The 25529-nt window shown below is 39.1% G+C and overlaps 1 protein-coding gene across 1 annotated transcript in view; it reads right to left on the bottom strand.

Annotated features, from left to right (window-relative positions):
• Nucleotides 1-976: 976 nt before the first annotated feature.
• gmds (GDP-mannose 4,6-dehydratase) overlaps nt 977-25529 on the bottom strand; it is a 215955-nt gene continuing 191402 nt past the window's right edge. The window contains exons 10-11 of the mRNA XM_084723497.1: nt 5115-5183; nt 977-1539 (exon numbers count right to left, since the gene is read on the bottom strand). Coding sequence (XP_084579623.1) covers nt 1477-1539; nt 5115-5183 — 132 coding nt within the window. The 3' untranslated portion in view covers nt 977-1476. The remainder of the gene's footprint in view (nt 1540-5114; nt 5184-25529) is intronic.

The following is a 25529-nucleotide window of genomic DNA, read 5'->3' as shown; positions in this document are numbered from 1 at the left end:
TGCTTGTGAGGCTCTACACAGCTTTTTTTTTAAATTAATAAAATATGTATTCAAACACTGACATTCAAGCAGTATAACTGGATTACAGACTGAAGGTGTTTAAAGGTAAACTATACAAGACTTTTCTAAAAAACACATATAGACTCGAACAAAAATAATCATCACTTATGACCCATTAGAAGTGCGTGGTGGTGGCTGCATCTGCAGAGAAACTGCCTTCAGTAATCCAGGAGGACATACAAAAATAAAAACTTGTCAGCCAGATTAAAATACATGCTTCAAAATCTCATGTTTAGCAGGCATTTTAATCACAGTGGCTTATTTTGCATAAAACAAGTGAGAAAAATATTTAAAGCTGAATAAGATAAATGTGTTTCCAAGCAAAAAACAGCAGTTTGAAGACTTGAATTAAGTTTAAATTCACTCCGGAATATGTTTGCTTAAGAGACAGAAGACAGCTCAGTAGGTTTAAATAACTTCTTTGGGATGGGGAAGTGTTTTCACTGTAATAACGACTATCATCAGGACCACAGCGGGTCCGGATCCAGGCTCTGCCGCCTTTGAAATCTGCAGCCAGTCTGGACAGACAAGAGGCGTTTGAGAGCGGGACTCTCTGGGGCTCCGGGCCCGGGGAAAAACGCACTTCCTGCTGAATAAAAGAGCGCAGTGTGCTCGCACATAAAAACCCTGGAAAGCCGTGGAGCGAGCAGAGGGGAGAGGGGAGAGAAATGACTGGAGCTGAGCCAGCCGACCTCTGCACAACCTGGGCAACACACACACGCACGCACACAGACACACACTTTTACCTAACAGACATACCTGGGTGAGGATTTGTTGCTTGCTTCTCTGGCAGCCCTGAAAGGAAAAAACAGAAACAGACAAACAAAAAGACACAATCTAGATCCTAGTATTTCTGTGAACATACTGGACCTGCTCTTCATCATCAGACACAAGTCAAAAACATTAAGACAACATGTAAAAACATCAGTTTTTATTGTACCAAATGTGTCATTTGTACATTTTTAGATAATTAATAAACCCAGTGATTTCTATTTTCCAGTAAAAGATAAAACCATTCTTCTATTTATTTATATATTCTGCCATTTTATCCTCTGATAAAAAGAATGTCAACCATGACATCTAAATCAATTAAGTCACAATTAGAAGAAACAAACACATATAATAAACCCTTAAACCTTCCCATCTGTATAAATTATGACATGATCAGTGTTGTAATATAAAAGGCATCTCTGTTATTTGATAACAAAACCAAAATCAAAATGACACGATGATAGAAGTAGACACGAGACACAAAGGCAATGCATGGCTGAGTCAAACCCACTTAGAGAGGAAAGGACACCGTTACTTCATTTGGAAAAAGTCATAAAGGTAAAAATCCAACATGTTCCTTAAACTGTTGGCTTCAGTGGTAGAGCACAGGAGTGTGAAAATGTTTCCGTCCTGGGTGATTTGTTCTCAGGCGTTTGGGTTTTTCTTCATTAGCTCGATGTCGGAGTCCACCATCTCCGTCACCAGCTCCTGCAGAGGGACGGTCACAAGTCAACGTTTCGGTTCATAAAGGGAACATTTCTTCACAAAAGTTGATGAATGACATGAAAACAAATAACTCTCTAAATAAAAGAACTGATTTGTAATGAAAATATTTTGTCTTTACTTATTTAGATTCTGGTTTATAGTTTGTCTGCTATTAATGAGACATCAGCTTCCTTTGACACACAGTGAGATCTTGGAGATATAAATCTAATATATATGTACAGTTCAGCATCAGCAATATTTAGGTTTATTGACTTTCTGCAGAAGAGTATTATGGATGATGATTAGGACTGGTTGTTGAGCCTTGAAGTATTTTTTTCCCCCTAAGATCAAAATATGCTGATTACACTGAAAACCAAAAACTTGTGAGGTTTGGAGTCTTGTTTGTTCATTTTTGCATCAATTAGTTCCTGATTTAATTCAAAATTCTGCCAGTTGTATTCCATAATTTATTTAGGCCAAATTCCTGTTTGGCTGCTTGCGTTTAGACTTTAACATTTTCTGTTACATGAAAAGAGGTATGATGTTTATATTTCTCAAAAAAATAGTCTGAGCAGTAATACACACCTCTTTATTCACTGTGATCATATCATGTTACTGTTTTACTAAATTAGAACAGGTCCTTTGATATTTGTCCCCTCTTAATAATGACATGAAAGTAGCACAAGACTCTTGCCTATTTTTATGTAAATAAAGACATTCTCTCTATGAATTAACACAGAAAAGGCACAAATTAGTGCATTAGTGAAATGCTTAATGCTCCAAATTCCAAATTGAGTCTTACAAGGGTGAAGACTTTTGAGGTTTTATATATGTTCTGCATTCCTTTGCCATATCTTAAAATATACTGGAAAAATATTCTCTTCTTTTGTTATTGTTTTTTTTTTTTTTATTATTAAATTCCATGTCTTCTACCACAAAGTTTTTGCTTAAAAATGTTTCCAATAAAGCAAACTATTTCATATTACTTCCTGTTTTACGTACAGTAGGTTCATATCATAAGACATAAGACGTGATGACTGTCTAAGACTTCACCTAAAAAAGAATTCTGGTGTTTCCTCAGGACCCAAACTCACAAAAATACATCAAACCATAAGGTTAAAATGTATATGAAATGTATTTATGTTATTATAAAAGTACATTACATCAATAATCAAATTTGCTGACTGCACTGCTTAGTTTCTTACCACTTCATGAAAAACTGTCCTCTGAAACATTAGGGGGCTTTCAGTTTGAAACAGATACAGGAAGAGTTGAGTTAGCGTAAAGCAGCAACTTTAACAGAGCAAACGTGACCAAAACAAAACGAGGCTTCGTATTGAAGTACTGTGGTGACAGCCGACATTTCCCATCATGCCCGGACTGAGAAGTTTGGTAAGTTTGCTGTTCTACGTTTGCAACTTTTTGTTCGTGTTTGCACCAGAACATGTGCAGAACGCGGTGGTTTATGTTGGTAGCCTAGTTGTTATTTCTGTGCTGGTTTGCCGTTGGTGAGGTGGCAGTTACATTTTTTTGAACACAGCTGTATTTTGCTATCGTGGCTTCAAGTTTTTGTCCCTTGTATGAATGTTCATAAAGAGTTGACATTGCTGGGAACTGCTTTCTGTCTCTCATTTTGTGCAGCTTGTCACCACTGGGGAAAATGCGGTAAACAATTTACTCCTTCAGATCGTGACCCAACAAAAACAGGTCCCTGACCCATTTTAGGTCCCAACCCCAAGTTTTGGAAACGCTGATCTGAGACATTAAGTTAGGTTACAGTAAACTTAAAAGCATAATATGCAACATTTAAAAAAAAAAAACTAAATATAGTCTCATATAACAATCTATTTCAATCATTGCTTATGACAGTAGAAGTGTGTGTTGGTGGCTGCACCTGCAGACTCTTCTCTCTCCCTGTATTTCCTTATTTTCTCATTATTTTGCTGTGCTCGGGACACTTGATCAACCCAAAACATCTGTATTTGGCGTCCTGGGAATGAGACCCTACAGTCAACTGTCTTTCTGTTGCGTTTACGAACAGCTCGGACAAATCCTGCTGATTCAAGTCCCCTTTTTTTCCTGTCTCAGCCACAAACAGGGTCCTAAATACAGGGCAGCTACAGTGAGCTTCTTGGCACGAGAGACATGAGTTCCCTGGAAAGACCCATGTGAGAAATTTAAGGGAAGCTCTAAAATATCATAATTTTCAGTGCCACTTCTTTTTTTCTATATAAATTTATATTTTCCTGTATGTTTAGGTTCCTAAAATAAATAATAGGCTAATAGTAAAGCACTTGTCATAACAATTTCCAAGGTTCTGACAAATTTCCATTCCAAGATTTCACACGTCTCGAGGCTTCTCTGTAGATTTTTCAGATCACATTTGAGATCTAGCTTTCTTTTCTCATTGTGGCTCCTTAGTGAGCCGTGCTTTACATTTGGGATTGTCAAGCCGGCCCTGGGAAAACTTGCATTTATCCAGTGTGGCTGTTAAGTCTTACACAGGAATTCAGACAACGTTTGACAAACATCTCTGACCAAGAGGAAGTCAACTAACCCGTGCTCATATTATTTTCTCTGAATATATTCAATAAACAGTATTATATCATTGTTCTGCCACCTTATTTAGTCTCTTTTATAAATAAGAACTAAAAATACATTCAAAAAAGTTCATGGAGACGATAAGACAACAGCCATAAAGATCGTGTTTCCTTATGCAGAAAAGATAGTGTTTACTTTTGTGATAACTTCATCACTGCATAATTCATAAACAGAGTTTTCCATAGGGATATGCGCTGGCTGTCTGCTCCAAAAACCATGAAAAACGCTCTTGTAACACACTGGTATGAGGAGCTTATTTGAATAAATTTAGATTTTGTCTTTTTTAAAACAGTACAGAAGCAATAATCTGGAAACATGAATAGTTTTCCATACTGTCTTTTCTTTTTTCCATACTTATACAGACCTGGAAATGACTAAAATAAAAATCCATACTTCTCCACACTGCATAAGAACTCTGGATTTCTGATAATTTGTGTCTAATAAACACAATGCTGTTGAGTCCTGCTGTGGTCATCCATGCATCACAGTGCTCTCATGTTATGCACTGTGTGTTGTCTTTGGAGTGAACTTTCTAGGTATTTTGGCTAAAAAGCTTCTCCACCCAACTGCATTCAGATTTTTATTGTTTCTTGGTGGAGAGTGATTAGGAACATTGCAACAGTCAATTGTTTTTGTGTCTCTTTGTTGTCCTGGGCTAAAGTACGTTTTTGCATCTAGGTGGGTGCCTTCATGTCTATATATGCACGTGTACAGGACCATCCCACCCAAAAAAGTAGAGCTGCCCTGAAAGCCAGGATGTAATTTGAATGCTGGCCACAAACCATTATAGGCCTGCAACAATATTCTTCCATTTGTCATTGAATTGCTTGCTTTGTTTGCTTTTAATCTTCAGACATTGTCATTTTTGTGGCTATACTATATTTAATCAAATCATTTCCCGTCTGTGCTTGTGTGGCAAAATCTTCTCACTAATATCGTGACACTGATTTCAGGACAACCAGATGTGTGATACTCACCTCAAAGGTCACCTTTGGCTTCCAACCCAAGTGCTGATATGCTTTGGTGCTGTCGCCTTGGAGGTATTCCTGTTAGAAAAAGGGAAAGAAGAAAGAAAGAAAGTCGAGAGAAAGGCAGAGGGGGGAAAAAGATGAAGAAAAACAAATAAGTTGTCACATCTGATCTGTTGTGTCGTCCTCATATAAAGACATACTGGATTCAACTGTGTCCAAACCTGATGTCTTCAACAGGATGCAACGGATGGAGGGTGATGATTACTTTCTCTGTCACACACACACACACACACACATACACATACACAGTCTCATGCATACACACACACAAACACACACTCTCTATCTCCTCTCTCGGGGAAAAAGGGAGGTCACAGAGTCTCAGCGGCCATCAATCCCCCCTCTCGGCTCCCCACCACCGATCTGTCCAGACAGCCCCCGTCGGTGCCAGAGGATGATGAATTGTGGGACTCTGGTGGTGTAACAGCCCCCCCGTCCCAACCGAGGCTCCCCCCTTACTCCCCTCACCCCCTTACTCATTTTCCCCCCCTGTTGTGTTTTGCACCGGGTTCAAGCTCTAGCGAGACCCTGCTTGAGACCACCAAAGAGACAGAAGAAAAAAAACTTCTTCCACTTCGCCCTCTTTGTAAAGCTTTCTCTGTTTTTCCGACTTTTATTTCCAGCTCAATTTTGAGGGGGGATTTTTTCATCTTTTTGTATTTAGTTTGCATCAGAAGCAAACATGCTGGCCTCAACAGATCTAATAAAACACTGTGGTGAAACGTAATACTGAAGAATCTCCTTTTTTCAATGAACTGATACAGCATGTTCCTTAAGCCGGCAGCTAATTCCAAAATTAATAACTACAATTTGATGACTTCTATTTTTCTTTCTTTTCTCACAGTCATGGCTTTGGTGCTTTCCCCTCTCTTTCTTTCTTTGTTGTTTTCTCTCTGCATGGAGGTTAAAATTAAATACAGTATATGGCCAAAAGTATGTGGACACACACAGACAAACATTTCACTCATATATGACTGCTGAGCATCTCATTCCAAAAGCGTGGGCATTGAAAATAAATTCTGTTTTTCCCAGGAAGCAGGGACAGATATGACGGGATAAATGCGTATGATGGGATAAATAAAGCTGTTAGTAACAGCGATGACTGATCTGTGTTGGCCTCTGAGGCTGTGCAAAGTGCAGGATAAGCTATGCACAAGAACTATTAGCTGAAAAGGGAGTTTAAGTTGTGCAGGTAAATGTGCATTTCATACTAGAAGAGTTGAAATATGCTGTTCATTCTGTCTCTGATCGGAGCAGTTTACGTTCAATGTTTATGAATCATTCCAATATTTGATTGATTGAATAATGAAAGAGGTTCCAGTTAAGTTTAATGTTGTATAAAGTCTTTCGAATATTAATTGTAAAGCATTAACAATTAAAATGCAGATGCAGCTATTACATGCAGTTAAGTATCTGATTTATCTATTTAATAAGTTAAAGCTACTATGAGTGACTTTAATGTTTTGTTGATTTTGGAGGCCCCTGTGGACAAAAGCAGTCGTTTTTCCATCGTAATAACCGCAAAATATAATGTCAAAAAGAAAATTATCTGAATAAAAATCTCCGTCTGCTTTTTATAAAACTGGCTATCATACTACTCTCTAAAACTTTGTGTGGGAAAATGTAAACAGGCTCATTTCGTCCGATTCCATAAAAAACGGCCTGGTTGCGAGCATTAATAACCAATCAAAAATAACATAAAGAATTTCAAAGAAAGATGAGTTATGAGCCTTTTAATGTTTAATATTTTTTTCTGATAAATAACATTAACATTAACATGTTTGATTATCAACTGGCTCCGTGCCTCCTGTCATTTTGCAAGAATGGCCCCCAGGCAAAGTAAGTTGAGCATCCCTGAACTACACTCTCCTGCTTCAATCCAAGGTTCATACTGTAGCTACAGAGCCTTTATGTGTAGTCGCATGATGTGCTCCTTCTGGAAAATGACCCCCAACTACATGCTGGGGCAACAGCATCTATGGAAATACCATGTGGAGACTGGAAGAACTGTGACTGTCAGCTTGAGCTGCTTGTGTTTCTTCCAACAAGTTTCTGATTCTTCTTGATAAGAAGAGGTTTGTCCTGAATACCATTTTTGGGGCTTTCAAACTTTAGTGAGAATTACTCAAAGCTTCACCAGCGGAGGGGGACAACAAGTTATCATACTTTCCTCAAACTAGCAGTCATTATTTTCTTATATAATTTGCTATTATTATGATTGTGAGTCAGATGAGAGACAAGGACAGGAGGAGAGACATCAGACACGGTCTCAGAAGTCAACTTAAAGGGATAGTTCAGTGTTTTGTGGACTAAAAAACTAAACCTGACCTTCAATCGGCATGAGGGTGACTAGATAATGACTGAATATGCATTTTTTGGTGAACTATCCCTTTAACATGTGAGTGCTGAGCAGCTGCAAGTGCGTAGAGAGGGTCGAGCTCATGCACATCACAAGTCCTGTGCTCACAAGACCGTACTTGTGCACCCAGAGCAGAAATGTTCCCGTGTAAGGATGCTTTCCTGCTCGTGGACACGGCTCTGCGTGCACACACCTGGTTTTTATGGCTGTGGGTTTGAGGCTGATTAAATGTCACAGAGAAGCTCCATTTCTTGTCTTTATCTGTATTTTGCCTCTTTTTCAGTGAAGCCAGCAGACTGTTTCCTTCCTCGATTAACAAAAACACACACACACAAAAAAACCTGAAGCATTCGAATAGAAGATTTGAAGCATTGGGGTCAGGCGTTGTTGAGAGTGAAGACCACAAGAAACAAGTGGAAAAAACGAAGTTATCTTCTCCTTTCCATTAACACACATCTAGTTCAGTTGTCTCCACTGCAAATCACTGCTCACTGTGGTCGTCCCTCTTCATTAAAGGATGTAAATGCAGCAAATGAATGGAACGATCTCTAATTCGCATGCGATTGACAGAATGTAAACACAGTTACTGTGGGGAATAAAATTTAAACTTGAATCATGTCCAAGACATCTTTCCAATTGTTGAAATCTGATGCTATAACTAACTGTAACTATGAATCAAAACCCCAAAGGTGTTTGATGGGTTGGAGGTGACGACTCTTTGCATGGGGCTCCTTCACATTTCCAAAATTCCATACTTTTCCAGACACAAATTTCCAGATTTCTTGGTCACAATTGCCGTCTACCCCATGCTGGAGGTGCCGAACAATTTCACACAAAGTTTCTATCTAGTATTTGTTTCCAATTCAGAATCCTTAGCCAACCAGGCTTTATATCAAGTCAGTCCTCAGAAACCTTGCATTTACCCATTTTAGCCATTCAGTCCAAACTTGTACAAGAAAAGCTGGATGAAATCCTACCATCATACTTGTCTGACCAAAGTGCACTGTCCCCTTTATTTTTTTAATCTCTTTTATCACTGAAAATTGAGAACCGAAAAAATAAGCTGAAAAAAGTTAAATAATTTAATTTTGGGTCTGTAGAGCTTTGTTTATTAAATGTGTCCATGGAAACGACAACCAATCCAGTTATAAAAGTTGTGGTTGTGTTGGCTGCCTGCTCCAAATACTGTGAAAAACATTCTACTTGTATGATCAACTGGTTTTTAGGAATTGTGAATTTTAGAAAACAGAGTAGACACAATAGTCTGAAAACACTAATATTTTTTTCCACACTCTCTTAAACTAATTCTTTACGGACCTGGTTTTGAGTACAGGGTGCATTGTTGCGTTAAATGGGAACGGGTCTTCCCCGAGCCGTGGCCACAAACTGGAAGCACATTATTGTCTAAAATATTGGACGCCGCTGCATTAAATTTCCATTAATTGGATCTAAGATTCTTAACTCCAACCATGAAAAACAGCACGAAACCACAACTGCACAGGCAGCCATACGTACAGTGTAAAAAGAGAGCAGTGTTTTGGTCTGACGTTGAACCTCTTGAAAATGTCTTTTCTGGGTGATCTTATTACAGAGGAACGCTCACAGCGGCGCTGGCATAGTTCAGCCTTTTAGAGAGCAGGGACCCACATCTCGGAGAGGCTCCACGGCGCTTAATCACACTCTTCTGATTACACACAAAGGCAAGAACACTGAACACACACATAGTGAACAAGTACAGGCTGATTCAGTCTGTGACACTGCTCAGTTTGAAAACGCAGTTCAATTCCAGGTGAGCGGTCCTTGTTGTTTTTTTTTTATATTTTTAACTTCACATGGTGTTCACGCAGCCCAGCAGATGAAAGCTACGACCCGTTTTCTCCTCCGTCTGTAACAGCAGGACAAACAGCTCTTTCTCATGTGAGCAGCTCTGTACATTACTCACATCCATTTTTGGCTCCGAAGCCATAACTGGAAACATTTTCAGACTAATTACCTACAGCAATGAGACATAATTCATCATGGGGCCGAATGTAATTATTATAGGGTGACTTACTCCACAATTATATGAAATAATCCACTCGCTTCATAATTATATTGATTAAGGTTTGTAATGGAGAACATTTTGTAGCTGGCATAAAAGAAACATCAACTGGTCTCGTCACGAACACTGAAGCTAGTCTGAAGTCACAGATAATATATTTTCAGTAGAAACTAAACCTGGCTAAGATCTGTGTGACACATGGTTTCTATACTTCTTGGTGATTGGTTGCAAAATTCCAAGAGGGCGGGTCTTATCTGATATGGAGGCTGATGCCAAGAAACAGGAAGGAAAAGAAATGCAGGAAAGCTGGTGCACGACAGACTGCTGAAATTAAAAAACCTTGAAGTAGCATTTTGTTTAATTTGTCAGCATTTGTCTCCATTTCTGATGTTTTGACGTAGCATCCTGATGATAAAGGCCAAAGGAAGACAACTTACTGAGGCCTTAACCTGACCAGTCTCAGTCAAGGTGCTGTCCATCTTCTACATTCACTTCAACTGAAGCATGATGACTGACAAATTCAGCCGCCATTCCTCAACAAATCTAAGAAGAGGATGTGTTGAAGAATGACGAATGACAAAAGGATGTGTTTCCTGTTTCTAGCTATATTCCATTTTGTTGTTTCTGACCAGAAAATTTGCATAAACGATTAACGCAAACAGTGTTGTCTTGATACATCGTATATTTGGAGATGGAGAGGTTTTGGGTGTTTGTAATCACACTGTTTAGAACAAGATCACATGGCCAGACTACAAACTGCAGTATTGTTCTGATGCATTATCTACAGTCTATAAGTGCTGTCCTAAATTTTTATTTGTTACCCACACTGGACCCATGAGAATGACAAATGACATGTAGGACTAGAAGAGGCTGTGGTTTATACCGAAAGTAATGTTTAATTGGGCAAATGTTGGATTTTCTAACCTAATCTTCATAGGTAATGCAACTGCTTTGCCTTCAAAGAATCAAGTTTACATTTTTATGTTATTTGTTCAGAAAGGTTAACAAGCATATATCATATAAATAAAAACAGAATAAATAAAGTCTAAAACAGACAATCTATTTATATTACTTTGGTGTTCTGCACTCACACAGGTGTGTGTACACATGTTTATCAGCTTGTACAGTTGAGTACAGGGACAGTTCACTCCGACTCTCAGGATTACATGACAAGGACCTTCATGGGCTTATTTGCTGGGGATTTATTAATTTAAACAATTCTAGTAGAACCTGTACCAAAACAGACACAGAACAATGACTATTACAGATTATTATTAATGCAGCAAAGTTTCACTGCATAAAAGATGAGAACTGGTTTTAAAACTGCAGACCATGATATGTTTTTGTGAAACCACCACTGCCTAAAATCCATCATTGAGAGACCTCAACACAGGAAGTCGGGCTCAGCAGTGAATCTCAAAACGTTTCCAGAGTCAACCAAAATGTCACAAACAGTACGCTGTCATCAAAGTTGACATCAGATGCACAGTCAGTAGGGCCTTTTCACACCTGGAAGTCCAAACCAAAGTCTAAACCAAGGTTCACATTCTTGATTTGTTTGAGCTCTCTCTTATCCTCTGAAAGAATAATTCAAAAGTTTCTGATTTTTTCCCCCAACTGACTTTTATTTAAAGTTGATTGACCAAATGTCAATTAAACATTTGCCCTCCTCTCCTCATGCGCTACTGCAGGTCATTCTATTTTGTTGCTTTGTTTTTCCTTTTTCTGGTTCTGACGATAGCCTTCTTATAATTCATCCAAAGATCTGAAACATCCCCAAAAAAAGTTTTCACACTAGAGACGAACTGACCCATAGTTCATTTTGATCCAGATCAACACCACCTCTTTTGATCAGACCGAGATTCAGCTGTTTGATCCAGAGGAGGTTTCATATCTGGAATTTTGATTCAGATCAAACTGAAAATTCTGAAAGTCCTGACCAAACGATGTAGGTGTGAAAGGGTCCCGAGTCTTCTTTTTTTATTCTTATTAAGATATTACTTTTGATAACAGCACAGTTCTTCTAATGCAACTTGTGTTAAAAACTCCAAGACACTGAGAAGTCTAGCATGCTAAACTGTTAACAGAAGAAGGGATTTTGTAAGAAAAACAAACCCAGTATAAACTGTATATATTCCTTAAAATGAGGTTTAAAAAATGTAAAATTTTGTACTCAAACTCTGGTAATTTATTGGCACCAATAACAAGAAAATTCAAATGATACCCATTGCTAAGAGGAAGTAAGAAGAGTTGTGCCTCACACTATCATCATCATCATCATCATCGTCAATGTCATGATCGTCATGCCTGGACTCTGAAATCTCCATCTGAGCTTGGCAGGAGAACATCTGTTGAAATCAGACCCTTGTCTGCTAAGTCTGCCGTCTTAGCAGACAACCACACAGTTCAGCATCCAGGAAGTTAATCCAGCGCCTGGACTTTCTCAACCAGGATTTCTGCAGGTGACAGACGATCTCACCCTCGCAGATCCGTCTGCAGAGTGTGGCTCAGTGGAATAAAGGCTGCTTCCAAACTGCTAACGAGAGCGCTCTGCGGCCAAGTGAACTCACCCAAAACAGAGCATGTAGCAAATAATTCAACATGAACTACTAACAGATGGGGGCACAATATAATCTTCATATGGATCCGATTTGGAACCAAACCCAACATTTTGGTACATCCTGTTTAAAGCAGCGCTCTGCCCATGTCTGAAAATATGCAGCAGCGATAATAACAACAACAAGTATAGCAAAGCTCAAATTAGCCGTGACAAAATGTATCCCTCACCCTGGGAGCGGTAGACACATTTTACAGATTAAATGACAATATGAACTACACTCACTCACCATCTGAGACCATGTTGCAGGCCTGTTAGTGAGCATCACATTTTCTAATGGGAGAACACACATGCAAATGGATTTCATATGCAAACCAACATTTGAAAAATTGGGACCAGGGTTTTATTTATTATGACGTCTCTGCTGGTGTGAACATTTGCAGTTTAATCAAAACAGTAGACTCAGTGTTACTCACTACTGAGACACACGAGTCTCTGTTTTTTTTTAAAAGAAAATCAAGCTTTTTGACAATTTTATTTGCTGAATGGCACTTAGTACTACAGTATCCATTAACCTCATCGTTTGAGCGATGAAATCGAGTCTCTAATATTGACATGATACTTTCAATTCTCTTTTTCTGTAGTATTGATATCCCAACAACTGCTGTACTTCTATGCCCTCAGTGTTCTGTCAGTTTTTAAAATTCTTGGTCAGAACAACAAATGGCACCATATCCAATCACAATTTGTTCCAAAAACCCTTTCTAAGTTCATCTCACCATAAGCTGTAACTTAAAGTAGAGAAGCAAAGTCCCTCCCCCTTCTGGTAGACCACCATGGGACGTCACTTTGTTGAAAAAACAAGAACAGCCGTCAATAGAAAGAGACAAACATTATTTTGATCCCATTTGAATGGTGCCACGAATTACACACATGATGTTTGTCAATTTAAAAGATAATGTTACAAGTAAAGGAAGTTGCAGTTTATTATAAAACCATTGAAGTATCAGACTGTGAAGATATGTAATTAGAAAGACTACACACCCAGATGTCACATAAGTATTGGCTACAATGCCTGTGTGTTTTCGTACTGGGATGTAGTTACACAAGCAACAGGTCTTGCTTGTTCATTTTCTTTGTCTGATAAAAGGACCAGGAGTCACTGGATAAAACACTTCAGTTAAGAACATCACAAGGGACAGCGGTTGGTGTTGATGACATATATTGTGTGAGTGGAGAAATGTAGTTCACTGAGCAGTTTCTAAACTACAGCAAACTTTCCACAAATTTAAACTTTCTTGACTTGTTAAATTAAATTGACGAACATGTGCATTTTGTCAAAAAATTATTTGTCTCTCATCACAGACTATTGCTCATATCTTTTTCCAAGGTTAGGCCCCATGAGGCACACTGGAAGAGGAGGAACTTCACCTCTCCACAACCCGAAGTTCTGTTTGGATGTTCTCATAATAATATGGCCAGGTTGGATTCTCTCCTGTCATGCACAGAACTGTGTTCCTTGATCATTTTTGATGAACACACACTTTTTAAATCACTTGATAGTTGGTTGGACTGATAAATCAACCTGGAGACTTTTATTGCTGATCAAGTGGTGATGATGCTCCAGTGTTTCATCGCCCAACTGGGACAAGTGAGAGCTGCAGTTGTGCCTCTGCTCTGGGCCTCCGTTGGTATCTGTAAGATTTCTTGGGAAGTTGCAACATGTTTTTGGCATTTTACAGTGAGGACATGTTTTAAGATAAATATACCTCTGTAGTGGATAACAAGTGAACACCTCCATCATTTTAGCCAAGACAAATGCATGACTGTTTTGGGATTATCCTCACATGAAATTCAATAGAACTGATACTTTGTTCGAGTACTGAAAATGAAAATTAACCTGAAAATGACCTTTTGCTTGCTTGCCTGCTATTTGTAAATGAAGAAGTATATAGATATAGAGCATTGATAAATGTCAATAACAATAACAAACCTTGTGACAAAATTAAAAATGAAGAAATTGCAAGGTCGTGCAGAATTAAAAGAGATTGGTTGAATTTGCGTGAAGTGCTGCTATCACAGCTTCCTGGAGGGACTGTCCTAACTTTAATATCTGCTCAACAGCTACATGGCCTGCCATTCCCCGTCTCTCCCTTCTTGCCTTTTTCCTGACACTCTCCACTCTAATAAAGCCATAAAAAATAATCCTTAGAAATGTAAAAGTGAGAGACAAATAGAGTGTGATCATGGTCCATAAAGCACACAGGCAGTAAAAGGCACTCAGAGCAGGCATTTAACGCAAAGGAATTCTGGTATCACTGCAAGGCCTTTCAATAAATCACACAGCACACCGGGGTTGACCCCCAAACACATAAGGGCACGCACACCAACATGTAGCAGCGTGTGAACACACACACACACAAGCACCCACAACACTTGTATGTCAGGATATAGAACGCTAAATATCCCTAAATTATATTTACTTTTCCTCCTACTGGAAACCCACCCACTTACGGGAGACACATCAAACGTTCTCAAGAAAACAGCTCTCTTCTGCCTCTCTCTCTCTCTCTCTTTCTCTCTCTCTCTCTCTCGGAGGGTTGCATGCTGGGAGACTATGATGTGGTTTTGGAAGTCCAGTAGCGTCTCTGGTATTTGTACAGTAGTGGACATGAGGCTGTGAATACAGAGACTTCAAAGAAAATCAGATTAAACGACGGAGAATGCTGTGAGAGTCAGAAGCTCGCGGTCTCCATGTCCCCAACAGACCCAGATGTTCCGACCAGACCCAGATGTTCTGACCTTTGGACCTCGCTGGGGTTTTGATGGAAGAACTCAACCCCGATCCTGGGCTTTTTATACCCAGGATGAATTGCTATTACGACAGCGACGGGGACATGAAAAAAGGGACAAACCAGTTCTCCAGTGGACAGTACTGCCCATCTGTAAGAACGTGGAGGCTGCTGCCTTCACTGTGCGACCAGGTGTGTGAGCAGGTCTAAGTTGTGTGTGCAGGTGGGGGCACACAACTCAGCAAAAAGACGGAGCTTCATCATTCATAGTTGTTCAGACCCAGAGCCACAAATCTGTCACTGGTCAATTTCTAACGCACCTCCGCCAGCATCGCCTCGACTTATCACTTCCTTTAAAGCACAAAAGGCCCCTAGTTTCGGCTGGTGGGAGGAGGGGACGAAATGAGAGACGCATGTAGTGATGATGTACATACCACTGTTTGTCTTTTTTTCTTCAAACTTCTGACTTTTAAACTTTGAGAACACTGAACCTATGCTTTGACAACAGTACGTTTAATAGTCATGCCAATAAAGTAAATTTGAATGTATTTGTATCGTCAGACATTAGCAGCCCAGAGCCGGATCAGGCCCAGTGAAAGTTTCCATGTAGAACCCAACTGATAGTGGCCTATCACAGCTATATCTGTGTATATCAGTATCAGCATATACTGTATATAGTCCATTATTCACCTATATGAAAACTTTTTTTGAACAGAACAAGCTGTTGTTGGGTTTTTTTGTTCGCTCTACCTGTAGCATTTTGCATACATTTTATCTTTTTTTGTTCCTGATTTCCACTTTAATATATGTTTATCTTTATCTTTAGAATATATGTTTATCTTTAATGTTTTTATTTTATTGTTTATTTATGTTTATAATTATCAAAAATACCAGCAAAAACTTTAAGTTTCAGTACTGTTATATAATTTTGGACTGTAAAATATCCTTCTGCCATTACATATATTTGTCACAAGTGTGTCTGTGTATATATTCTCTATATTCTATTCTGTATAAAGAATATCAGTCAATACATCAATATCTGTATTTCTTTTACTCCTTAATGTTGGCATTTGTGTAAGCCTAACAAAACAGTATTGGCTGGTTCCTAGCTCCATTTTTCTTCTTCTAATATTGTTGCTACTATTGTTGCAACATGCATTTGGCGTACATATCACACAGTAAAACTTCAAGTTTCAGACAGATTGACCAACAGCAGAAGTTCATAACTGTGTTAGCTGCTATTAGCTCATAAACATCTACATGCTGATGTGCCCTACAGGATATAAAACACCTCTGACAATTCCATTAGTAGAGATTTCGGCATTATTAGGACCATAAATGATATTGATCACTTTTGAGTTTGACCTATTTAAACTATCAAAATTAAACATTTGCAGATGTAACATCTCATTTTAGGATGCAAACAGCTACACCTACTCACAGACAATGCAGTGATGATAAAGGGTGGACGGGATAACTTTATTTGTTTGTTTTACTTGCTCTAAAACTCACATGAGGCATGCAATTCTCATAAAGACATTTTGTTAAAAAGTTCACAATTTGTGCATCTGTCACACACACACACACACACACACACACACACACACACACACACACACACTGAACCAAACAAATGCAATCAGCATTTTGAAGTATTCCAAAAGTATTACGAATGTGTTAATTAACTTCAGTAATCTGGTGGAAAAGGTTACAGATTACATTTCAGGGCATGGATTTAGTTATCTGCAGTGGAATACATTTTAAAAGTAAATCTCTCAACACTGCGTATATTCAGCATCTTAAGAGATCCCGGGATCTCACAAGAACTTTAAGGCCACGTTTACATGACAACAACCTTGTGAAAACTGAGAAAGTTAAAAAAGTTCCATGTTCAAACGAAAATGTTGTGAGGAAGACCAGAGTGCACATGGTTCTGCACAAACGACTGATAATGCTTCAGTATGCATGCCAGGCCAGCAGTTGGTGGTGCAACTTTGTAATGAAACACCACAGAAGAAAACCATGCACCCCACCACAAACGCTTTCTTCACATGCAACTAATGTGTCTCCACTGATCACAGTAACGGTACAACATTGCGCTAGAGGAGCGTTAATAAACTCAGTACAGTCAGCAGCACAAACAAAGCTCGGGAGTCCACCATCGTTTTTGTTGTCCTCCAAATTGTGAATGGCTATTTGACTAAAAACAAAATATGCATCCACTTGACGTCACTGTTTTCACAGGAACCACATATAGCCAGTTTACATGGCGACAGTGAGGGTGGTGTGTTCAAAATATTACACTCTGGAATCTAGTTTCTAAAGTTTGGATTTTCAGGCTCACAAAACGCCAAAATGCAACCAACGTTATCCATTTTATGTTGAAAATGTTGTGTAAACAGCACCTAAATTAAGCTCAGTGGGTATGATTTTGATTTGGAGGTAACTGGGGTTGAATAGGTCAACTGTTTGTGTCCCGGTGTAAAACTCTTTGATGAAACAAATCTGTGATTTTATATTTATTTTTTCATCGAGTTAATAAAAATCACTGAAATAAATTTGAATGAACTGTGAGACGTGTCTTTAAGAAATCCAAGGTAGTTATTAGCCAGAGGTCAAAGGTCAGATCCAGTGTGTGTGTGAGAGAGAGAGAGAGGGAGCTGTGTGAGTTATAGCTCAGATTTCCTTCCCTGACTCCCCATGCAGCTTGGCCTGCACACAATGTGTTAAGTGACCTCTAAAGGGGTGGCCCTGTCACCCTGATGAGTACATACACTACACACACACACACACACACACACACACACACACACACACACACACACACACACACATAAACCCACACATATTAGGACTGACATGTACGGCAGCCTCAAATCTTAACAGGAACAGGAAACAATTAGTAGAAAATCAGGAAAGTGCGAAGTTTTTCTTGACAGGAAAACAGTCAAAAACATCACATCAAAAACTGTCACTTCACTCCATCTCCTCGCCTCTCTATCTTTTCATCCCTCTCTCCTCCTCTGGGCTCGGCTGTGTTGATTGCTCTCCATCAGTGCTCATTAAAATTCCTGGGGGAGCCGTGTGATAAATATTTACGCGGCTGAGGACACACTCCACACACTCTCCAAACACACTCGAGCGGCTGGATCTAACTGCCGATAGTGTTAAGTGCCCAAAGGCTCTGAGAGAGAGACAGATCTGCCGCCCGCTGCCTGGTTGTATACGTGAGGCGTTCACAGTCAAGATAACGGGAGGAGGGCTGCGATTTATGGCTTTTAATCATGGTTAAATTTGTGTTACTCTCTCTCTCTCTCTGTGTGTGTGTGTCCACGTCCAAGGATAATCATTTAATGTGTGAAGTTTATGGAAATGAAGAGGAAAATATCGCACATTCGCACATCTGGATATAAACGCATTTGCAGACGCACACACAGAGAGTGTAACCACAGTGGAGCTGGACTCCTCACTACTGTTCCACTAAGCTGTTGCCGACCCCCCCTCCTCCTGTATTCTATTATTCCTGCGGACGGGAAACAGATCATAATTCCTGGAGTCAGCAGAAAGCTGCAGACTGAGAGAGTGAGAGATGGAGGGAGGAGGGGGGAGGGAAAAAGAGAGTTGGGGTGGGGGGGTGGGCTCAGGTGACTGCTCACTTCCACTGAGGTCAAACTGAAACTGTGCAGTTAAGTCATTTCCAGTGAAAAGTGAAATGTGTGTTTAGTCTGTTTGCACATTTGTATAATGTCGTTTGGGTGAAGTAGCGCTTTGTGCCAATGTGTGTGTGCGTGTGTGTGTGTTTTGCGTTTCTATCAGCCTCTGGGTGTTTCATATTTCAGGAGACATCAAAGGCCAACATAATTTCCCTCCTTTAAACAACATTCTTTACAATCATACTACAGAGAGGGGGGGAGGAAAATGTCATCCAGTCTTATCTTAATTGTTGTGTAATCTCTGTAAAGCACTGAGGGGTCTGTCTGGACTTTGACACTCAGCCTCGATGTTTAGGTGGATGATGATTGTTGAACAGCTTCTTGTGCTCACAGTTTTTTTTTGTTTGTTTTGTTTAGGGAAGGGAGAGAAGAAATCTGGGTCCAATTTTTTGTAGTTTTGGCCAAATAAAACATCTTTCTCAGCAGAAAAAGTGCTAACATTAGATACAGCTTTACAACAAGAGACATTGCAAAACAGGAGACCCATTCATTTGGAAATGAGGATTAGGTTTGATGTCCCTTATTTTCAGTGGTAAAAAAAAAAAGAGTCCTGAAAATCTGTGCTCAAGTACAAGCACTGTTACATTCAGGGCTCAACAGTGAGGATTGTCTACTTGCAATGTCGGGCTAGTAAATCTAGCAACTCACTCACCAAACCGTGGCAAGAGGTAAAAAAGAATTTAACTATTTAACAAGTTGGATAATCAATTGATGGTGAAAGGAATTTTTTTTCAGTCGAAATCATGCTGCCTTCAAATCAAACTTGTACTTACATTTTGTGAAATCGTGTACACAACAGGCACACGCACACACACACACACACACACACATGCACACACACACACATGCACACACACACACAAAAAGAAAAAAAAATCATTGCTTTCAGAGAATTTCCACCCACAAGGATGTGAATAACACAAAGACAGGAACATTCATACGAACTCTTCTTGGTAACACAATAAGCAGTATTCTGTTATTCATCCGTATGTCATGGTTTTCATTGGCTCATTTACAATCAGCTAGAAAACCTTAATGACTATAAAAATACAGATAAAAGGTTCGGATATTAATTCAGATTGTAGGCGTACTCAGTACTTAATTATCATTTTTAAAAGTGATTAAGTAGATTACATGGTGGGATGCATCCTTGAGTAAGAGTAAAATTACAGACTTGAAAAAATACTCATAAAAGTATCCCTCAAAAAAACTTAATTACAGTAATTTACAGCAGCTGTAATTAGTTACTTCCATCCCTGCTTATTTTTTTGTTTTTTTCCAAAGTGCCTTTATGGTTACTCAGTGTATCGCTCAAGTGTGTGTGCATGTTCATTCTGATCTATGATAAAACTACGAGTCTCGACTGACTCAGGTCTTCATGTGGGAGTCATGCACATAATGGTATATTGTGCTTGTGCAGCGCAGCTTCACTTCAGAGGCCATTTTTTAAACACACAGCAGCAAATATATTTTATCAGGAGACATCATTTTTGTGAACCTCATGTCTTTGTAACACAGTCCCACAACGTCCCCGAGCCTCGCTGGGAAACATCACTGGAATAAACTTTGAAATGTTGTTTGATTGCTCAGGTTGCAATGCAATAAATTACAAAAAAGAGCAAAGCTGACAGAGTCACTTTTCCACTCAGATGCAGCAAGTCTGGATTTACATTTCAAGTTGATCTGCTGTTCACAAACTTTGCTCTTAGGGATGAATGATACTGGATTTTCTGCCAATATCAGATATGCTGATATTTTGCAGTATATTGCAGAGAATGTCTGCTCTCTCCTGTAATGGAATAAACATGTTTTTACACCTTATTTTGATGGTCCACTGGCAGATACACACTGGTGGCTGTTTCTCTTTGTTCTTCAAACATTTGTTGCAATTATCAGGATGATGGATTTAAAGATGAGCATTTAAATTTGTAGTGTTGAAGGAATGTGATTTGACTCTTCCTTGCATGACCGATGCTGGCCAGTCATTGCAAAAAGCAACTTTGCTATCCATTCCTGGCACTCACATACACACATATGCATGTGTGTAATTAAAGCGTCATTGTATTGACCTGTCATGTTGGCAGAAGTGTTCATTTTAAGCTGATATAATATATATAATATTTCCTTTTAAAGCCTTTATTGGCCGATACAGATGATGTTCAGATATTATTGTTCATCCCTGTTTGCTCTGGCTTTGTTCTTAAGAATGCAAGAGAAAAAATGTGGACAAATAGTGTGCATCCAACAGTGTAGTAATGCAGTGGTGTCCGGTGTGGGTGGTAAGGACACCCGATAATATCATAAATGGGTTTAACAGGACAACAGAAAATCTTTTCTTTTCCACTTTTTTTTTTTTTTTTTTACTTTTCTCTAAACTTTCTTCAGCTTTCTTTCTACTGAATTACTGGATGATTTCTCTGAGTTTCAGACACAGTCTATACAGATACTGTATGTAACTATGCCAGGCGACCAGATTTACAACCGAAATGTTTAAAATCCCTCCTGCCCTGTAGGCTGGACCTCAATCACACCAACAATCTACATTCAGTCACACTTCAGCCCCCGTAATACACAAACACACACAGCAAAATACATACATGCTGCACAGGTTACATACCAGCCCCCTTTTTAGGATTTTGTTTTGGTGACATACATGATGATGTGAGGGAGAGAGACACAGAGGGGAGTGATGGCTGAAGGACACACACAACACAAACACACAGCGGATGTGATATATGTGATCTAACTCAGGCCTTGGCTGAGCTTTCGGTGACGTCGGGGGTTAGACGAGGAGGTTCCACATGAAATCTGCAACTCTCAGCTCCTCACACACTATTTATTAGTCTCTGGCTCTATGGTTCACCTCAGCTGCTCTCTGAACATGTGAACGTACAACCTCTTCCCTCCTCTCTGACTCTCAACGGCCATAACTCATTCTCTGCATCTAGTCAGGTTTGTTCAGAGATACAAGAGAAATGTTTTATGACTTTGTTTTACAGTCTTAAGTCGATACCCTTATCTCCCGATTCCATACTATCACAATACTTGTTTGCCAATTCGATAATCTACCGTGATTCTACAAATACTGTGATTCAATAGTCTGACTTATTTAATGTTTTAAATTAATTAATTTGTGTTTTTTAACACACCATGTGAAAAAGTTGTACCATACATGTAGAGACACTAGGTCATATTTCTGAAAAGATGCACATCACATGTCAGTCAGTTTATTTCAGCAGCAGCAGTGCTATACTGCATAGAAAAGTAATAAATATAATAATTTTTAATTTTAAAATAAGAAATAAAATAAGATTTTAGGTCAAAATATATACAGACCCTGAAAACTGCACACAGCACAAAAAGCCTTTAAATTAACATTGCTTCACGTAAAAGAAACTGAACCCTCTGAGGCTGCTGTAGCTGGTCAGGGTGGAGTTTTGAAGCCTGAGTAGCAGATTGAATTAAAAATGTTAAGTCATGGATTCGGGAATCAGAAAATCAATTCTGGAATTGAAAAAAAAAAGAAAAAAGAACCATGAAACTCTACTAAACACAGTTTGGATCAAGCAGTATGATGAAAAACATAACCACAGCCTTTAAAATATTCATATTTTTCATGTTTAACTACGTTTGGGTTCCGATGGACATTTCCATTTTGGATTTTGTTCACTCAGAACCGAAAAAATGTTCCTCTTTTTCTTTTTATCAACTACTTTCCAACCGTTTCGGGTTCTCACAGAGGCCAGTGGATGCAAGACAAATGTAAGTGTCTGTGGGACAATCAACAGGATGTAAAGACTTTTTCTCGTATCTTGTTTTATATTAACATTAACTAATCAGTGAAATTAAAATGTCAGGGTTTGAATTTTAGTTCTTGTTAGGCTTCACAGAAATGCAGTTATAATTAGAGTTTAAAAGGGTTTGAATTCAATGAGCAGCTTCAGTTCTGGATTCAGATTTAAGTAAAAGTGATCAAATCTCGATCCTACGTCTGAGGCGGCATGTACACCGCATCATCTCAAAATGGCTGCAACGTTCACTGTAAAAACACAGTACTTAACAAGACATTTAGCGTCAAATTAAGACTTGAAGACAATGATCCAAAACAAATTTATTTATATTGAAAACAGGGTGAAATTATCTCACCACAGATTTTGTTTTTGCATGTTTTAAGAAAAAATGTTATGAGAGTACAAAAACGTTTTTAAAAGTTCAACCATGTTAGAGAAACAGCTACAGGAGAGTTTAGATTTCTTTTCCCAGGTTTAGCAATATCTGTCTCCAGGATGTTATTCTTCACCTGAACACAGAGTAGTGAAAAATGATGAAATTCAACAGTAACATCTTTATACAGAAACAGCTCTCCCTGAACAGTTTTCCTAGGAACTATTTATTCATGGTTCCACTGAATACTGTCCACTCATTTATTTGCAGTGGCAAATAGCCACAAACTCAGCATCTAATTATTGAACAAAAATAAAGTAAAACTATCAGAAATATACAGAGTTGTAAAGGAGGGTGATGAGGAGAATGGAGGCTTGAATGGACATGCCCATCGGTCCTGGGTCAACGGATTTCAATCTCTGCTCGCTTCCCTTCTTCACCCTGTCATCTCTATCCTGCCACACCGGCGTGGAAGGAGACAGAAGGAGAGGAAGAGAACAGTGTTGGCTTTTTGGGGAGGGGGTGTGGGGGTGGATGACATATGGGGAGGAGGAGGAGGAGGAGAAGAAGGGAACAGTCTTCTATAGGCTACATCTCCTCCAGAACGGCGTTTCCTCTCTGAGCAGCATTCCTCATCTTATCAGCCTCAATAATCTGCCGTTCTCATCGTGCCCAAACAGGGAGAGCCAGAACCTGAGAGAGTCTGAATGTGTAGCAGGGAGGGAGAACGAAAAGTCACCCGCTCTCTCACACTAACTCTCTCTTTCTCTGTCTGTTGGCTGGTGATAGAGTGATAAAGCCGGAGAAAAACAGCGAGCTGTCTGCCGCTCAGAGGAAGTGGTCGCGGGCAGAGAATGCTCCAAAATCCAGAAAGACTCAAAGAGGGGAAAGAGCAGGGTCGAGCAGCGTGGAAAGTAGCTAAAAAGATTTAATCCAGTACAGTGCTTAAGTATAATTTTAAGTATTTCCATTTTACACTATTTTAAACTTCATTTCACAAATAAAAATTGTACTTTTGACTCCACTACATTTGTTTGATGGTTGTAATCGTCAGTTACTTTGCAGGTAAAGATTTTTAATACACAAACATATGATAATTAAAAAAAAGAAGAAGAATTCTAATAGTGTAATAATGTTCTGCGGGGTAAAATTACCATTTTTGCCAAAGGGGTCTAGTAGGTTTGGAGAGAGCGGAGTACAGTGGAAAAAAATATTCTAAATATAGCATACAGTTAGACTGATACTGATTTTTTCGGTTTGCTGATATACTTTTTGCTGCTGACCCTGTCCACATCGGTACATCACTTAGATTCCTACACTGGTACTAGTACTACTGCTGCTTCTCCAAACTAGTGTCAACCGCCATCTAATACATGGACTATGCATAAGTACATCATAAAACACCATTTTAAAAAGTCTCTCTTTTATGTATGTTAATGCATCGGTAATAATAATCCAATAAGGTAATCCTGGAGAGCAGGTGGATGGAAAAGCCTCCGGGCAATGCATAGGGCAATTGAACCTGTGTTAACCTCTCAGTTAATAGTCTTAGTAAAAACATTGTGGTGCACCATGTAGAACACAATGTTTCCACTCCTGTGGTTTGACCACAGTGTGTATGATCAGTGAGCTTCCAGACTGGCTTGTTTGTGCCACAAAGCTCCTGTCATGTTGGAATCTGCTCTCCACTGAGTCTTTCCTACCTGTGACTCCTTGCTTGTTGCAACGTACAATACTTATACAACACCGCTTCCTAACTAAAAGCAATGCAAACAAGAGAACGAGTGAACATCAGATTGTTTCAGCTGATCTAAATGAAAATGTCCTAACCTGCTCGGTGCGTCAGCAAACAGACTCAGTGACATGTTGCTCATTTGGGGGGAAAAAATGCTCCCCTGATTCTATTTTTGTAAAGTTTTGCACACTTGCTTCATCTCCAACTTATTTTCTTTGGTCAAAGCTGACACTAATGTCCTTTACCTGTCTGTTTCGCCTCCAGCCAGCAGGTAACAGGGAGGACAAGCGACTGACTAATGGGATAGTTCACCCAAAAATGAAAATTCAGTCATTACCTACACCCTATCTTCACCCTCATGTTGACTGAAGGTCGGGTTTAGTTTAGTTATGAAGTCCACAAAACGCTGCTGGAAAACCAGGCCCCCCAATCAGCATGATGGTGAGTATTTAATGACTGAATTTTTATTTTTGGGTGAAGTATCCCTTTAATGAGGTAGGAAAGAAGCACATTTCAATGAGCCACAGAAGGTCACAAGTAAATAAAGTGTTCCAACTGTATAGAATCAAGCTGCCTTAAGAATTTTTGCCCCGTATCCGAGAGTCTTGCAATTAGAAACACTCTGAGACATTTTGCATAACAGTAATGAAACTTTTGATTCACTAAATACATGGAAGTGTTCTGTTAACATTTCTTCTGCTTCTTCTGCTGAAAATGAGGTCAAACGAGGCAAGAAACATTGTAGATGAACAGATTAAATTGATTTGGGAGATCAAAGAAATGTGAAAGGTAAATTTATTACCTTACTTGTTTGTTGTAAACATCAGTCACAGTTTTACCGGTTGAACCACTGCTCAAACTCACAGTTTTATTGTGCAATAACGGATTATTAGTGACGATGTGGGCGCATTCACTTTTGACTTTATTATCACATATAGTGGTTACAGATAATCTTACACATCATCTGGCATGTTTACAAGCTGTCTGACTGCTTGAGTTT

This window comes from Lutjanus erythropterus, chromosome 7, assembly GCF_056507025.1.
Source record: "Lutjanus erythropterus isolate fLutEry1 chromosome 7, fLutEry1.hap2, whole genome shotgun sequence".
NCBI lineage: Eukaryota > Metazoa > Chordata > Actinopteri > Lutjaniformes > Lutjanidae > Lutjanus > Lutjanus erythropterus.
This window is presented reverse-complemented; position numbering and strand designations above follow the sequence as displayed.